Source organism: Engraulis encrasicolus, chromosome 23 (genome assembly GCF_034702125.1).
Source record: "Engraulis encrasicolus isolate BLACKSEA-1 chromosome 23, IST_EnEncr_1.0, whole genome shotgun sequence".
Classification (NCBI taxonomy): Eukaryota; Metazoa; Chordata; class Actinopteri; order Clupeiformes; family Engraulidae; genus Engraulis; species Engraulis encrasicolus.
Genome location: NC_085879.1, coordinates 31,117,325 through 31,134,986, shown reverse-complemented (window position 1 = coordinate 31,134,986; position 17,662 = coordinate 31,117,325). Strand labels below are relative to the sequence as shown.

The 17,662-nt window shown below is 43.4% G+C and overlaps 2 protein-coding genes across 2 annotated transcripts in view; both read right to left on the bottom strand.

Annotated features, from left to right (window-relative positions):
• Window positions 1-2,833, bottom strand: part of fgfrl1a (fibroblast growth factor receptor like 1a) — a 72,324-nt gene extending 69,491 nt beyond the window's left edge. Inside the window, exons 1-2 of the mRNA XM_063190348.1 lie at window positions 2,251-2,833; window positions 1,762-1,846 (exon numbers count right to left, since the gene is read on the bottom strand). Coding sequence (XP_063046418.1) covers window positions 1,762-1,825 — 64 coding nt within the window. The 5' untranslated portion in view covers window positions 1,826-1,846; window positions 2,251-2,833. The remainder of the gene's footprint in view (window positions 1-1,761; window positions 1,847-2,250) is intronic.
• Window positions 2,834-8,703: 5,870 nt separating this feature from the next.
• rnf4 (ring finger protein 4) lies at window positions 8,704-17,202 on the bottom strand. The gene is made up of 7 exons (XM_063190527.1): window positions 16,837-17,202; window positions 16,351-16,431; window positions 15,377-15,453; window positions 15,078-15,090; window positions 12,103-12,187; window positions 10,419-10,470; window positions 8,704-9,617 (listed from the first exon to the last, which is right to left on the bottom strand). The coding sequence occupies exons 2-7, from the start codon at window positions 16,406-16,408 to the stop codon at window positions 9,468-9,470; spliced, it is 435 nt and encodes a 144-aa protein (XP_063046597.1). The 5' UTR covers window positions 16,409-16,431; window positions 16,837-17,202; the 3' UTR covers window positions 8,704-9,467.
• Between the last annotated feature and the right edge of the window lie 460 nt (window positions 17,203-17,662).

Genomic DNA, 17,662 nt, shown 5'->3' with positions numbered 1-17,662 from the left:
GTCCTATCTAATAAAAAAGGCAAGAAAAGCACCCCCCACACACACACACAAAAAGAGATACTGAGCACATTTTCTGGCCAAGCCTGACATGTCAGGATGCGGCCTAGGCATAACATAACGACACTGCATCTCAGAAGAACGCCTCCAGCATTGGAGCTGCTACTTTAAGTGCAACTTTATTACATTATTACGTTACACTTAGCTGATGCTTTAATCCAAAGCGACTGTGACTGAGGTGATCCTGCGCTAGTTCCCTACTTGGGGCCAAAACCCGCCACCTACCAGTCAACGCTCCAGTTTGGGCATGGGAGGGACAGCACGAAACTGCTGAGCTAAAGGTCCAAACCGATAGCTCAATGCTTTCGATACTGTATGGGAGGGAGGGAGGTTTACCAACGCTCTACGCCAAACTCTGCTGGTTGGCATCCGTTACACGACCCTTAGTCATATACAGGGTTTTAGTTTAAGTCCCTGGAGCAAGTTGGGGGTTAGGTGCCTTCCTCAAGGGCACTTCAGCCATGGGTGCAAGTGTAGGGGGGGTGAGATTCAAACCTGCAACCCTCTGATCTTAAGACCACCACCCTAACCATTAGGCCACGGCTGCCTCCTTACCCACGGGGACCCAGGTTCGAATCCAGCCTTCTCCTCATCCATCTCTCCATCTCCAAATCACTGCTCGCCTCTCTTCTCTGTCTCTATCTACAATAAAGGCCCCAAAAGCCTGTGAATACAGTATACAGTATTGTAGCCTCTTTGCGCAGAGGGGCCTGCCGGTGGGCCTGTTCACTTATTGCTGAAAAGACTCATGACGGCCCTGCCGTGGCCAACTGGTAGGGAACTCGCCTGCCATACGGCTGACCCGGGTTTGATTCCCGGCACGGGTCCTTTGCCAACCCCTCCCCGTCCCTCTCCCAATTCACTTCCTGTCCACCTCTCACGCTGTCCTATCAAATAAAGTCGAAAAAGACAACAAAAAAAACATAAAAAAAGGAAAAGACTCATGCCACCATTGCTATGACATTACCGAGAGCATTAACGTAACAGATTAAGACTTGGTCATTACAATTACAATTTTGGTGCAGTTATAACATAGGTTCAGCGCAAAGGGGTTAAAAAGAACGCCTCCTGTCCTGTCCTGCAACATTAATTCAGTATAGGCTACCACCTGTAACCTACTGTGCAGCTCAAACCCAGTGTCGAACCTGCAACCAGCAATCTCACAACACACTGTAGGCCTATTAGGACCGGATGAGATTTCTCAATGCTAATATTTCATGTGGCTGCCCATCATGTATCCATTACAGTACAGTATCTATTCAGGCATGTCCATCCGCCCATCCATCCATCCATACATCCATCCATCCATCCATCCATCCATCCGCCCATCCATCCATCCATCCATCCATCCATCCATCCATCCATCCATCCATCCATCCGCCCGCCCATTCATCCATCCATCCATCCATTATAGCCCAACTTACATTCATCCACCCATCCAAGTATCTACATTTTATACACATCCATCCATCCATCTCCAACCTCTGCATGTTTCATCTCCATAGGCCTAGTCCAATGGAAATCCTGATGGGAATGCACCATATTCGAAGTAAGCCCAATGTAGGCCAAACAGCCTATTACATATCTGCAACTATGTAATATCAAAGGCCTACTACTAGTGTTGCAATTACATCCCTCAGTAGGCCTACTTCAACTTTATACATCTCAAGTCCTGACCAGGACAACCATATAATAGGGGCTTACCTCGTGCACACTCCGACTTCAATACGGCGTGAAATAAGAGGAAGACAATCCATACAAAATCCATTCTGGTTGATGAGTTGTATAGCTGGTGAGGGGGAGAGCATAGAAAATTGAGCTTTAGTAAACACACACAGGCAGCCGACATTTATTATATTGCCTACTGTACGTTGTATTGCATAGTTTACATTGGCATTTTTGGTTGTATTGGAAAATGAGAGCATTGCAAGAGGTAAAGTAACACCATTACACTGTGCATTACTGTACTGAGTAAGGGACCAAAGCTTTGTAACTTTCTTACAAAAAGCAAAGGACTAATGTAACTCGCATTATACAGAAACAAATGGCCCTTTCCGTTATTGCCTCCCCTTTAGACTTTGTACATGGGCTACAAATGTTTCGTCTTGATTATTAGGCTGCTTTGAATAGAAAACAAGAGCTACAGCCTGCGGGCTACGTTGCCCTTAGGGCATAGCGTTCGTAGTATCTTACCAGTAATCGACACTGAAACTCCTGGAAATAGTTTCCGAAGGCGCGCGCTGACGGTCACATCTTTCTGAAACGGACGGCTGGAGTGGTTACTTAAACGGATATTCAATTCTCTTAAACATGGCTCCCGGCTTAAAAACGCGCAAAGGATTTCTGTTACAAAGTTTTTAAGGCAAGTTCGAGTGTCTGGGCAGGTTCAGCAACAGCACGCGGCCACTCACTCGCGACCAGTTGATATGGCTTCAGTCAGTGACAGGCTAATGAAAGACGCCGTAGTAGTTAGTGGTGGTGGTGGTGATAGTAGGTCCACCGCTCCTCAGGCTAGGTCGTCTGCGACTCGTCCGCAACTTGTATTAAAACTATAAATCGCTAATCGTGTTGATTCTTCACACGTTAGGAATAGGCTACCCAAAACACGCGCGCACTCGTGAACGTTCGGATAAAACTTTTTCGCCCGAGACTCACCACACACTCTCACACAGCTGATGTCCTGCTAAGACCGTAATCGCCAAGGGGCATTCCAGCCTGTCCAAAAGCTACGACTAAAGCTAGATTTATGCTTCGCTCGCATAGAATCTGCGTCCGTCCGTTTTCTGTCTATGCGAGTCCACGCCCCCCTCTCAGAGGCTCTGCGCCCGTCGTCTAGCGCCTCGAAAAAATTCTAACTATCCGTCGGACGGACGCGGAGTACGCAGACAAAAAGGCACTATGATTGGTCGTCTCGCTACTTCCTTGTTTTGTTCTTGTGGCAGCGCAATGCCAGTAGTTTGCGAGAGCAGAGCTGTATTCTGTTAAAAACTTTATTAATGCCTTGTGTGTAAATGTGTGTAAATACACGAAGCTAAGCTAAGTAACAAACAATGCATCAGTTGAACACTCGTGGCACAATGCCTGCGGTTATACTACCGTTCCTCCACCGAATGTAAACACACATCGGCAGAATCAACTGTCTTTACATGCTTGCATTTTCTGCTCGTGAAAACAGACTGGGTATGTCAAATAATGATACCACTGCATTGCCTTTGCAATTTGTGTGAAAATACCTAGCTAACCGGGATAGAAAGCAACATTGCTTAATAATGACCGCAGTGCTTATAATGTAGTGAAAGTAGCCTAATCGCGCAATTTCAAATGTGGCTGGCAACGAGACCTCGGACCTCGCAGAGCTCGCAGATGCATGAATACAAAATTGGTTCGTGGCCACTCCCACGCGACTTTTCACGCTCGCAGTTGCTGAAGTCTAATCTGACCTTTAACCAATCACGTTGAGGCTCTTCCAAAGTACATTTAACTCTTTACCCAGGCTATAGAATAAAAGTAGTAGGCTATGTGTTGTTTGGATAGCTGAGTGCGCCTTACTCTTGGTAGTGACAGAACCAAGAGTGTAAACAATTTTGACAATATCACCAAATCACCTTTATTGACCAAGTAGGCTACTATAGCTCTCTAAATATATAGCAGTCTAGACATGTAATATAGTCCTCGAATAGAACACAGTAGAATGCAATAATAGGGCCCTAATACAGTCAGCTTTATTGACAACAAGCTGACTGACAGCCTACATCCATAGACAGACACATACAAGGCCTACAGTATAATACCCATTACCCAATACAATAGACTACAATACAGCAGGGCTATACTGTATTTAGAAAATGTATATTTGTAGACATGACTACAATAGCGACAGCAGCATTTTGTGAAGTGAAAGCCCATTGGGAAACTCCAACTCCCATTGTCATTGTGACACAGCACTCCACAGCACACAAGTGAACACTGCACACAACGAAATTGCATTTATGCCTCACCCGTGCAAGGGGGCAGCCCTCAGTGGCGCCCCATGGGGAGCAGTGCGGTGGGACGGTACCATGCTCAGGGTACCTCAGTCATGGAGGAGGATGGGGGAGAGCACTGGTTGATTACTCCCCCCACCAACCTGGCGGGTCGGGAGTCGAACCGGCAACCTCTGGGATGCAAGTCTAACGCCCTAACCGCTCATCCATGTGTCTACAGGTCTACTGCAGTCAATAAATAAAGTACGACAAAATATAGAAATAGGAAAACATTGCCATAGTGCAGGGGTGGGGAACCTTTCCATTCGAGGGGCCACTTCAAATTCCACCAAGGGCCGTAAAAGTCCTCCAAGGGCCGTACTATGAGCACAAACCAGTATTTCACCCAGCACTTAAGGCCTATATTGAAAGCAGCCACCATTAAAACAGACCCCACCTTCTGTAGGTCCCCTAAATATTATTTAATTGCATTGCAAATGTACTTTCCAAGAGTCCTTTACAAAATACGTCATATTTCATGTGAAGCTGCATAACATTAAAGGGACACTGTGCAGGAAATGGTCAAAAAAGGTACTGCAACTATGCTGCTCATTGAAACTAGGCTCCCTATTGCCAAATGTGATCTTTACATGAAAGTTTACTAAGTAATAAACAAACATTTTCTAGTATGGTCCAAGTACAGTCATTTTTGCAGCTAAAAATGGCTATTTTTGGAAATTCAAAATGGCGGACCATGGAGAAGATCCCCCTTTTCATATATGAAAAGTGCAATTTTTCCAGTCATAATGAATACTTAGAATTTGATGGTGGTGGTAAATATTCATGAAAAAGGTAACATCAGTGAATGGGCAGCATGAATTCTGGAAATGAACAACTAAACATCTCACACAGTGTCCCTTTAAAATTATATCGGGGGCTGCATAAAACGGCCTCAAGGGCCGCAAATGGCCCTCGAGACATAGGTTCCCCACCTCTGCCATAATGGGATATTACACAGGTAGGTCAGGAGTATACAGGTAGCTGTTAAAACCTGCTGGGTATTGCTGCCTGTCGCACCTCCTCCGGGGCCCATGGGTCAGCAGGAGAAATAAAGACAACACAAACATTCAACTTTATTGTACAACAGGCACAAATGTGGATTAAGTGTGTCAAAGTGCATTGCAAATGATAATAGATCTGATGTAAACACATGACAATGTGGCCTATCATTGGCTGCTGTAGACCTAACTCTTCCCATGACATTGTAGGGCCTACAGTAGGCTACAATGAATGGAATGGTAAAAAAGAAAGAAAAAAAACATTCATATTCCATATGATTTCACATTGCAACAGTTTTACTTACTGTAGTTCCAACATAGAAATGATTATATTATGTTGATAGAGCTATCAACATAATATAATAATATCTATGTTGGAACTACAGTAAGTAAAACGGTAGCCTCATTCTATAGCCCTATTGAAGGAGGCTATGTACTTCTAGGATTGCCACTCAACTATCCTAACTGCAATGGATTATTCACACTTCTTCTCTTAAAAAAAAGGAAATCGAGGGCACATAAATGCTGTAACACATAATGCCACGTTTATTGCATGAAGTTTCACATTGCAATAAGTAAGCCTACTGTAAATGTGAACCCGTGTTGTCTTGATGGGGATATGTTTATATAGTACATTTACTATGAAGGCCGAAGCCTCTAACTGCAGCTGGGGACGCTGGTGGGCCTATTCACTTTTTGCTGAAAACACTCAACTGCATCACAACACCATTGCTATGACAGCACCAAGAGCCTTAACTTAAGTAACAGATTAAGACATGGGTAGCCATTACAATGTTGGTAACAGAAAGGTTCTAACAAAGGCTCTGTGCTAAGACCTTAAATGTCATCCACATAAACTCCTCACAAAACCCACAGGAGACTGCATTCACACAGTGCCTCCACTTGAAGACACTGTAACTGTCATTCACTGACACTGTCAGAAATCTAGAGGACGCTCAGTCGCCCTCAGCCTTAAAGGGACACTGTGCAGGAAATGGTCTAAAAAGGTACTGCACTATGCTGCTCATTAAAACTGGGCTGCTTATTGCCAAATTTGATCTTTACATTAACTTTTTCTAAGTAATAAACACATGTTTTCTAGTATGGTCCAAGTACAGTCATTTTGCAGCTAAAAAGGGCTATTTTTGGATATTCAAAGTGGGGGACCATAGAGATCCCCCTTTTCATGTATGAAAAGTGCAATTTTCCCAGTCATAATGAATACATAAAATTTGATGCTGGTGGTAAGTATTCATGAAAAATATAACATTAGTGAATGGGCAGCTTGAATTCTGGAAATAAACATCTAAAAATCTCACACAGTGTCCCTTTAAAAATATCTATTTTCCTTTTCTTTCCCTCTACCCAGCAGCGCCATCTGCTGTTTGTAGAGTGTTATGTAAGCAAAATGGAACGGAATTCCCAAATGCCATATCAAGAGTTCAGTTGCAGGCGACTGGAATTCTTTTCCGAGCCTGAAAGAGGCTCCCAGGTCCTGTGTTTCACAAAGTATTCTTCTTCGATATCTATTCACCAGCTGCTTGCGTAAATAAATAGTTAATAGATTTTATTTTAAATTCTGCATAAAAAGGAGACAATACACACACTTTAGGCCTTCAAGACCTGAAGTGTGCGAATTGTCTCCTTTTTATGTAGAAATTCCAACTGAATCCTGCACCCTCTAGTACACAGATGAGCGGTGAACCTTTACTACTTCATTTTAAATCCTGCAAAAATGGGTTAGGCAAGGATTGCCTTTCATTTGTCATGCGTGTAACTGTGTCTATATGTGATCATAAGTACACCAAGAGTTTTTAGTCAGGCGAGCCAGTTTTGTTCTCGTGCACAGGGTGCTTGTGGCTCTTGTGGTGCCTTCTTGCCCTATCTCCTTGAAGTTTTTAAAAAAACCCACATTCATGTCCCTGTCCCCAGGCTTGGACATAAGAAGTATTCTAGACAGAGATACGTCATTTTGTTTCGTTTCCAGTATCCACTTTATGTCGGGTGAACGCCCCTTTAGGAGACCTTCGGTTAGGAGACCTTCGGAGTCCTGAGGTTGAGAATAAATGAAGTCCCCTTAGCGCTGTAGATGGCGGTAGCGCACGTCTTGAGCAAACACCTCAAAAAGAGAAGGAGAAGGAGGAGACAACGCCCCTTTAGGAGACACAACTTGAGCACACTCCTTTGCATTGAGTGGGCGTGTTTTGCGATATCTTGCTCTGGTGGACTATTTTTGCTAATAATCTGGCATGCCGGGCACTTCCCGGTGGGCCAATAGTCCTCGGGCCGGTGCTGTTGGGTTTCTTTGCCCAAAACTTCGCGGGGCAGTCATGTTGCTGTTTGGGCAGTCATGGATAAGCGGTTAGGGCGTCAGACTTGTAGCCCAAAGGTTGCCGATTCGACTCCCAAGTTAGTAGGGGGAGAAATTAACCAGTGCTCTCCCCCATCTTCCTCCATGAATGAGGTAGCCTGAGCATGGTACCGTCCCGCCGCACTGCTCCCTTGAGACGCCATTGGGGGCTGCCCCCTTGCACGGGGGAGGCATAAATGCAATTTGGGTGTGTGCAGTGTGCAATGAACACTTGTGTGCTGTGGAGGGCTGTGTCACAATGGCAATGGGAGTTGGAGTTTCCCAAATGAGCTTTAACTTTCACTTCACTTTCACTTTGGTCCCAGTCTAGCCCTGCATGTCCCCTATTTTGTTTTCTGCAACGCAGCTGAAAAGGGGTGACTAAGGGGTCAGTTGTTCCGGGCCGAGGGAGAGGGGGGTGTCCAAAATCTAGCCTTCATTACATTACATGTATAGAGAATGGGGCCATTTCAGATGACTTTGCCCCAGACCTGGCTGTCAGTGGCTGTTTGCCTGGATCGAGCTGGGAAGTGCCTATATCATCTGCTCATCACCCTTTCCTTAATCCACCATCTTAGTTCTACTCCTGCCCTTTTGCTTGTGACCTCATGATGCGAGGAAAGATGTCATTGACGGTAGAACGTTTATTCAATATCCTGTTGAAGCACAATTCAAGGGTCCCTTCTCATTTGCAATCGTTGAATTGGTAAAGGTCCTCCAAATGTGGTTTTTTTGTGCCCAAGCTGACAATGGTCAACTTTATTGTTTTCTCCATAGATGCGGAGTGTCGGCGAAGAAAAAGCCCACAAGCCCCTTGTGGAGCAGCCTGGTTTAGTGGTGGTTAAGGAGATGGGCTTTATATCAGAGGGTTGCAGGTTTGAATCCCACCCTTCCACCCCCTAGCTTAATCCATGGGCTGAAGTGCACTGAACAAGGCACCTAACCCTACACTGCTCCAGGGACTGTAACCAATACCCTGTACTAAAAATAACTGTAAGTCGCTTTGGATAGAAGTCTCAGCTAAGTGTAAAAGGAGTGGAAGGGTGGTTAGATATTGAAAACGCATCTTTGTGCATTGAAACATCCTCAACATCAGATGGAACATTTGAAGACAGAAAAGGGAGATGGGAAAGGCATCCTAATATTTTTTTTTATTTACTTTCCCGAAGGCTTTTCTTCAGGATTAATACCATCTACACTACTTCTCCATGATGAAGGATTTTCTACAATATTTCTCCACACAGGACACTTACATGAATGATGACAGAACAGGACATCAACAAGTAAACCAATTTATTATTATTAACCAATATATGTTTGAAACATTCTCAATCCATTTACAGTAAAGTGCAAAGTCAGAGCACCACATACAACCAAAGAATGAATTCCAAAATGAGGTCATACTCTTTAAAATCCTCTAAAATAACTTCAGTTGAAAAAAAATAAACAGTGAATGTGTATGTAACAACAGATGGTACTCCAAAAATAATAGATAAATGATAAACCTGGCTATGGTAACCTCCAGAAAGTGGTAAGCCTGGTAATAAATAGGCTACGGATGTCGTTCAGTTAAAATGAGGACTCCAGACTCTTCTCTTAGATGATTTACAACTACCTCAATGTTAACTTAACCCAGTTTAATACTGAGCCAGGTTCTTGGAATACCACCGCAGGGAAATACAAACAATATGTACACAGTTTCAGGGTTCTTTCCATATCCTAACGCCTATCCTCACTTGGGCTTGTAGCCATGTGATGATGTTGCAAGATGACAACAGACGTTTAATTCAATATCTTGCAAAAGTGCAATACAAATGCAATTTTCTCATTTTCAATCAGGATGTTGAATGGGGAAAAGTCCTCAAAAAGTTTTTGTGGCTAGGCTGACAGTTTACCATTTTCTCCACAAAGGCAGGACGTCAGTGACGTGTGCGGCCATAAGCACTGGCCGAGGACGCGAGTTGGGATAACAGAAAGAACCCTCAGCATTGCTGTCCATCAAAGGCAGATGGGGTGGTAGTGTCAGCATTGCTCTCCATATCAGAAATAGATAGGGTGGTACTGTTTGTGTGAGAGCTTCTTCCTGCATGTGGGACATGTGCGTGCGTGTGTGAGGGAGTCGCGTAGGCACTGGCTACAGAAGGTGTGGCCGCAGATGGTGGATACCATCACTCTCCCACTCTGCACGATCTGAGGGAGACGGAGACAAAAAATAATAACAATTAAAATAAAAATATTACTGATCCGAGAGAGAAGGAGAAAAAAAAACAATATAAATATCACTGATCAGAGAGAGAGGGAGACAAAAAACAAAACATAAAATGAATATTAAAACACACAAGAGAGAGTATCACCATAGGAGGGAGATGGAGACAAAAAAAATATTCAAATTACTATAGTTACTTTATACTAAATACGTATTAAACGTCAATAAAGAGCGAATGCATCTGGTTTATGTGCTGGTTGGAGAAAATTTGGGGATTTTCTTTTTAGTTTTTTTTCAGTAACAACAACGTCTATCCACCTCATTAGGTACAATGGAATAACTGGTGTAACAGCTATGTAATATCATGTGCTAGTGTTGTACTTACACCATGAATGTATTTAATTAATGTATCTACTTTTACTTTGGCCACCTCTAATGATAATGATGATATACCATAAGGTTTTGAGTCTACTTGGGGGTCTTTCACAGATTAACTGTAAAGTGCAGTTTCCACGTAGCAGGATATTTCTATATGTGGATATTTTTTTTCTCCTGTTTAGGTCGAAACGCAACATGGGGATAAAAATAAAAACTCCATTGTAACAGGTACATTTTAGCCCCCTAACTGGGATATTTTGAAAGCAGGATATTTGATATGTGGGTTTTAAAAATCTGCTTACGTAGAAATGTAAGGCCAAAACCAATGTAACCAGGAGAAAAAAAATATCCACATTTAAAAATATCCTGCTACGTGGAAACAGCTCCTAAAACTGTGATTTTCTTACCTCTGAATAAAGATCGAAGCAGATGGGGCAGTTCACCACCCCTGGCATAGACCTGCAAACAAACAAGAGGTGTATGAAAGTGAAAGCCCACCTGGGAAACTCCCATTGTCATTGTGGCATAGCACTCCACAGCACACACTGCTCGCCGCACACAAGCAAATTGCATGTATGCCTCACACGCGCAAGGAGGAAGCACCAAACGGTGTCCCAAAGGGGTCACTTGCCCCCGGCCCAGGGAGAGAGGGGCCACAGAATTGGATCCTTATTACATGGTATTGATTGGGTTTAGGGCCCTTTCAGATGTCTTTGTCCCAGGACCAGCCAAAGCTGTCAGCAGCCCTGCCCAAGACTGCACTGACACTTGCTGACCTTAAACAATACACTTTAGCAATCAGACTAACAAAATGGACACGTAGGGACAATCAAAACAGTTCAAATGATATCAACTGGGCATTCTTTTCTGAGTCTTCAAGCTTGGACTTGAAGCAGGGCAAACCAGTTTAATATCAAGGTTGGGTACTAGGGTACAGTTTGGTAGCCAGGTCGTGCCCTCCTAGTGACGCAACACCTTCAGCCTTGCTTCTAGTCAGGCCAAGAGCAATATACAATCATCGCTTCTGAGCTCCCAAAAAATCAGGAACCCCTACCACTTTGTTGGGAAGCATACAACCATTAGCAAACTAAGGGAGGCGGGTCGACTATGCTGTTTGGGAAATGTTAATCGTTAGGCTCTTGGTCTCACCAAGTCTCAAAGAGATTTGAAAGTTGATGACAATCAGGCTAACAGTTTGGTACCCCAGTAGGCCCAGGTTCGAGTCCCGGCGGGGCAACCCTACATCATACCTGTCAACTTTGATCTCCCAAAATCCGGGAAAATTCACATATTTTAAGCCAAAATCCGGGACATTTTCTAAAGGCCAAATTTTGACAGTCAACGGGATGACACAGACAGATCGGACGGTGCGTTCTACTCTGCTTTTCACAACGATTAGGTTAGGATTAGGTTAATCGCATGATTCGCTGTTCCGAGGCTGTTTTATGCGTTGCATGAACTGACGGTTTCTGAGGAAAAGAGTGGGCGCACAAGCGCTACGGAGCTCGAGGTTGACAGCTCGTATTTTCAAGGAACTTCAATTCTTGGTGGTATCTGGCATACCGTCTTCTGGCAGGTAGCTTGATAAGCAAGACCCTCTGTCTCGTCGGACAGGGCCGTGGGTAGTCTATAAATAGCCTACTGGACCGACTGTGTTTTTTGATCATGTGAAAAATCCGGGATATTTCCGGGAAAAAAAAAAAAAAATTAAAAAATAATCGGGAAAAAAAAATAGTGAAATGAGTCAAAATTAGGGAGTTTCCCGGGAAATTAGGGATGGTTGACAGGTATGCCCTACATATGGGGTTCATTCTAAATTCTAAATCTCTCGTCCTCCCTTGCTCACTTGCCTCCTTGTGTCCTCGTGATGACGTCACTGACAACAGAATTGCATTTCAATATCTCGCAAAAGCTAAATTCTAATGTTTTCTCATTTGCAAACGGGGTGGTGAATGAAGAATAGTCCCTATGTCTAGGCTGACAGCGGGGACACTTTATCGAGGCGAGGCGTCAGTGAAACGCAAGGTCACAAGTACAGACTAAGGACGGGAGTCCGCATATTGGAATTCACTCTACATACGGATGTTATACCTGGTGCTGGTATTCCTGGATGGAGGTGTAAAGATCCTGGCTCTGGAATGCCCAGGATCATCTGGATCACTTTGACTTTGGGGACCTGATAGCAAACAGAAAAAAAATTAGATTAAAAAATACATAAAGTAGAGAAACAGTATTAATCCCCAGGGGGAAATTAAGGTATATAACCACTTTTAAACGATTTACTGATCAACACTTGAGATTTAAACAGTTACACATAATGAACATTATACATAGAATATTTACTGAAATATACACGAGTCCTTCTAGTCCATCTACACATTTTAGCTGACTCTTTTATCTAAAGTGAATAAAGTTATATTAGGTACAGGGTATTGGTTACAGACCCTGGAGCAATGTGAGGTTAGGGGCCTTGCTCAATGGCAATTCAGCCATGGGCAAAGATGCTGGTGTGTTTGGAACATTAGATTTAATTTCTGTTCAAATCAGAACCTGCAACTTTTTAGATCCCAAGGCGATACACAAATAAGTTTCAGATGAAGCTGTGTGCACACATTTTTTTCCAGATAGGGCTCTGCCTACTGTTTACCTATGCTCCCCTCCAGTCTTTATTACTACTGGATAGCTGAAGAGATGGACACACAATGGTATGGAGAGTTGGAAAATGACCTCTGTTCCCAGGCATAACGGTACGATGCGATGTCCAAGGCCTTTTGAGGCACAGGCAAGGCCTAGTCAACCATGCGAATGGACTGGTACCCCGGCCTGCCCCCCCTGAAAGGAATCCATTTTGGGGGCCCCCCCGACTCTCTCCAACCATACCACAGTTCTCTGGGGGCCCTTGGATCGTTCTAAATTACAACCCCTTCCCCACAACCACCTAGACACCCCCCACCCTTCACCTCCACTACGGCGGCCCTGATCTTAAGTGCACTGTGACTAGATAAGGGCCTGTGTCAAGTTACACCTGCAGCTAACCTGGCTGGCTGGTCGTATGGCAGGGACTAGGGGCGCTCCCTCCAGGGACCGTGGGGCAGACAGACAGCCTGGCTTGTAGTCTGGGGAGTGGGAGCTCCCAACCCCCAAATCACCATTCATACAATGGCACATTATAGGCTGGATCTCACGGTCTTTCTGCTGTCCATTGCAGACAGCGCTCCCATAAGGCACCCCTTTTTGTAAACCCCCCACCCCCCAACAGACACACACACACACACACACACACACACACACACACACACACACACACACACACACACACACACACACACACACACACACACACACACACACACACACACACACACGTCACACACACACACACACCTTATCATAAGCCTCCCAATGCCCCCTTGACCTTATCATAAGTCTGCCAACGCCCCCAATAGTATTGAAAAATAAAAAAGACGCCCCCTAATGGGAACTAAGCCCTGCCCCCACTGAGCTGTATCCTTCTCAACATCCCCCTGGGGCTGCCAAATGCCCCCTAGGGGGCTGTGGCGCCGCCGTTGAGAAACTATTCTATCCCATGTCATGTGCTTGAACCTACCATGTTAAATACTACGAACAAAATGGAAATCAAGGCAAATCCATTGCAATGCAAACATTAGGCCAATTAAGTGATTCAAGTACTGTAGCACTGAATGTGAATTGAAGCAACACTAAATCAGGGACAAGTCCCCACACAGCCCCAAATAAAAGCTGGCAGTAGAGTAACTTTATTAGCCTGGCCACTGCAAGACTATATCACACATGAGACATGAGTCTAGTAGGGGAGATCAATCTTAACTATTTTATAATAGTATCCAACGCTTGATGGAAAGCTAGTTTCACATCTGGTGTCGACTTGGCGGGTCTGTAAACAAACTGAACGCTTACTCTGTGTCTTGAACTCCCCTCCGTGTTTAGTGTTTGGGTTCCAAAACTTAGGCAGGGTTTCAGTCAAGTAATTTGGATTGGATAATAAGTATCACTCAGTGGAAAAGGCATTGGCCACGGTGTAGTATGGGGGCGTTGCTTAAATACCATAGAACTAATACATTTCAAAGCTTAAACACACGATGCGCATGGTCAGTGGGTGCGACGCCATGATGGATAAAATTTGTAATCCGCAAACTATGTGGAAACAGGATATCCAGTTGTCAGTATTCAGGTGCTGTTTCCACATAGCTGGCTATTTTTATATGTGGATATTTTTTTCTCCTGGTTGCATTGGTTCTGCATTGGTTTTGGCCTTCCGTTTCCACGTAGCAGATATTTAAAACGCAGGGAAAAAATATCCTGTTTAGGGGGCTGAAACGCATTTGTTATAATGGAGGATTTATTTTTATCCACATGTTGCGTTTACACCTCAACAGGAGAAAAAATACCTTGCTAAAAAAATATCCTGCTACGTGGAAACAGCACCTCATTTTGTGGCCAAATTAACTGCAGCTGTTGGTCAGCAGTAATGGCTGGGGATAATTAAGGACAGCTGACAAACATTCGTGTTGTCCTATGACCTGTTCCACACTCCGACCCTGGCGGTAGTGGCATTGCACTTTACCATGCTTCCAATACTGACCGTAGAAGAGTTATTGTACTCCTCTCGTGAAAATTCCGTACTACGCTCCGATGACGTCAGTACACCCTCCTATCTTAAGTCTCCTTCGTTTTAATGAGGGTTTCCAGGCTTTCATGCTGTGCACAAGGCAGCATGGAAACTCACAGGGTATTACTTTGCAAATCCAGAAGGTAAATTGTACAGGATCGAGGGGTAGACATGGTCTAATGGACTTCAGATCAAAGGTTGCAGGTTCAAATCCCACCCTTCCACTCCCTACTGTACTCCATGGCAGAGGTGCTCTTGAGCAAGGCACCAAACCCCACACACCTCCAGGGACTGTAACCAATACCCTGTATATAACTGTAAGTCACCTTGGATAAAAGCATTAGCAAAGTGTTATGTAATGTAATGTATTGACGAAAAGTGGTGATGACAATAAATAAATACAAATAGATGTTCTTACCTTCATCTACCAACTGCCTCAGGTATCATTTGGAAAACAAGGGCAAAAACAGAACAGAGTGGTCAGAAGGTTTTCAACAAAATGCCAACAAATTGAATAAATGGGTCAATGATGCGTTTTTGGGCTCAGACGTCAGGTGGTACCACAATATGTAATGCCTATAAATTGATTGGTAATTAATGGGTAATTAATACACAGCAATGAATATGCTTCTTAGGTAATGCACTAAAAACCACCCTGACGTGTGAACGTCACTGACCCAAATGCCAGCTGGTTGAATACATTCTTCTAAAACTCACCACAACAGAATCATTATTTGTCAAGTCGATGACGGATGTTTCTGTCGTTTCATACGTCAGGTCCACGACATCTTCACCTGCACAAGAACATTTTCAGTCATGACGTCTTGTGATGGCAAATGTCAAACAGTAAATTCTTAGCCAAAGTATGTCCTGATTAGATTAAGCAGCAATTTTTGAGAGTAAGAGAGAAGATGCGAGGCACTCTGAAGTGGAGGTGAAAGTTGTTTATTACATGGGACAAGCCTAGCTACATGGCAGGCTGCTCTTTGAAATTGTGCTACCAATTGACACATTTGATCTTTTCAGGTTTATCTACTTATAAACTAATATTTACTAGTATGACCAAAGTCCAGTACGTTTTACAGCTAAGTGTTTATTTCTGGAAATTAAAAATGACGATGCAAGCAAATGTAAAAAGTAAGGTCAAGTGAAACACTTCACTTTGATGGTGGTGGTAAACATTCATGTGGAAAGTGTGTGAGCATGTAGCATTTGGAGTGTGCACACATCCAGGTAAAACAGGTGTCGGACTGAACGCGATCAGACAAAAGAAGAAGGTCTGCACACTGTTGCTGCTCCTAGGTTATTATACACAATGTTTTGAGCAGCCTGGTCTTCATCAGGTGTACGAAGGCCAGACTGGTCGACACGTTGAGTATAATAAACTGGGAGCAGCAACAGTGTGCGGACCTTCTTCTTCTTTTGTTCAAAAGTTTGTGAGCTACTACAAACACATGTTGCTGATCATCACCATAAATCAGCTTATGTTACAAGCTGAATCTCTCAAATTATACAGCAGAAGAAAGAAAGAAAGAAAGAAAGAAAGAAAGAAAGAAAGAAAGAAAGAAAGAAAGTTCAAAATTCTCTATTGTCATGACTATCACCATGCCAGAAAAGAAAGAAAGAAAGAAAGAAAGAAAGAAAGAAAGAAAGAAAGAAAGAAAGAAAGAAAGCTTTCCTTTAATACTTACCATCAAGTGTGTCATCACCAATAACATCAGTGGCATCTGCGTCCTCCACTGTGGTCATGGTGGGTGCTAGATGGTGCTAGACTAGAAAGCACACATTACACACACAATGACTTATCTACACACTAAGCATCGTCACTACATAGAATGACCATTAAAAAACATGTCCGATAGATTGCAGTTTTGATTGTAAACTGTATTGTGGCCTATATTGCAGACACTAATCATGAACAGAGTATGCCATCAATATGCAACCATTTCCAAATTATAGTAGGCATATTTAGGCTGTATATTAGCAGATAAACAAGGCTTTATAGGCCTTCACAACATGTCTACTGTGTGCTGAAATGGGCAAATATTGCATAGGTTCATAAAGCATAGGCTTGCATGAATATGCGCCACCATGCAGCGTTCCAACTGGAGAATTTTTGGAGACCTTGTTTATGTTTAGCTAGGCTACCCATCGTTACAGCTGTTTGTAGCACTTACCTGAGGTGTTGTATTGTAGCCAATGGCAATGTCTTCACCAGATCGAAATAATTACTTTGGGATTGAAGACATTTCATTGCATAGTTGCTAGGTTAAACGCACAATTTTCCAAGGAGTGTTCTTCACAAGCTTTCAAAACCGCTAGTCCGCCGAAACAGTCACAGAAGTAAGTTATTTTGGACACACAACGGACAAGCTGATCGCCAACATGAATCTCACCACACACTGTCCGTCTCATTCACAAATATCCCAATATTGGGAACGTTTAATGAAGGCTACAATAATACTGGAAAACGAAGCAAATAGTGTTTACTACAATCCGAGTGTGACCGAAATGCGTGAAGCAAGATAAAGCAGCCAGGCGGCAAAACACATTTCCGATACAATAGCGTATCAAAATAAAAGTACTATTATTATTATTATTTTCAATCTGGTTTTCAACAAGTGAAAGAAAGAAAGAAAGAAAGAAAGAAAGAAAGAAAGAAAGAAAGAAAGAAAGAAAGAAAGAAAGAAAGAAATGATTTGGGAAAGCCAGATTGTACACTAGGCCTACACATAAAGTTTAAACTGCAAAAAACATTGGGCCTAGGCCTGCTGTTGGCTGTTCTAGGCTACATATTTGGTACATAAAAAAACAATGACAATGGGAGTTGGAGTTTCCCAGGTGGGCTTTCTCTTTTTTCTACTCTTTCTTATTTCATGTGAAGCTGCAAAACATAAAAATGATGTCCGGGGCTGAGAAAAACGGCTTCAAGGGCCGCAAATGGCCCTCGAGACATATTCCCCACTAGGCCTATAGGCTAGTTAGAACCAGGTCTGTGGCCGA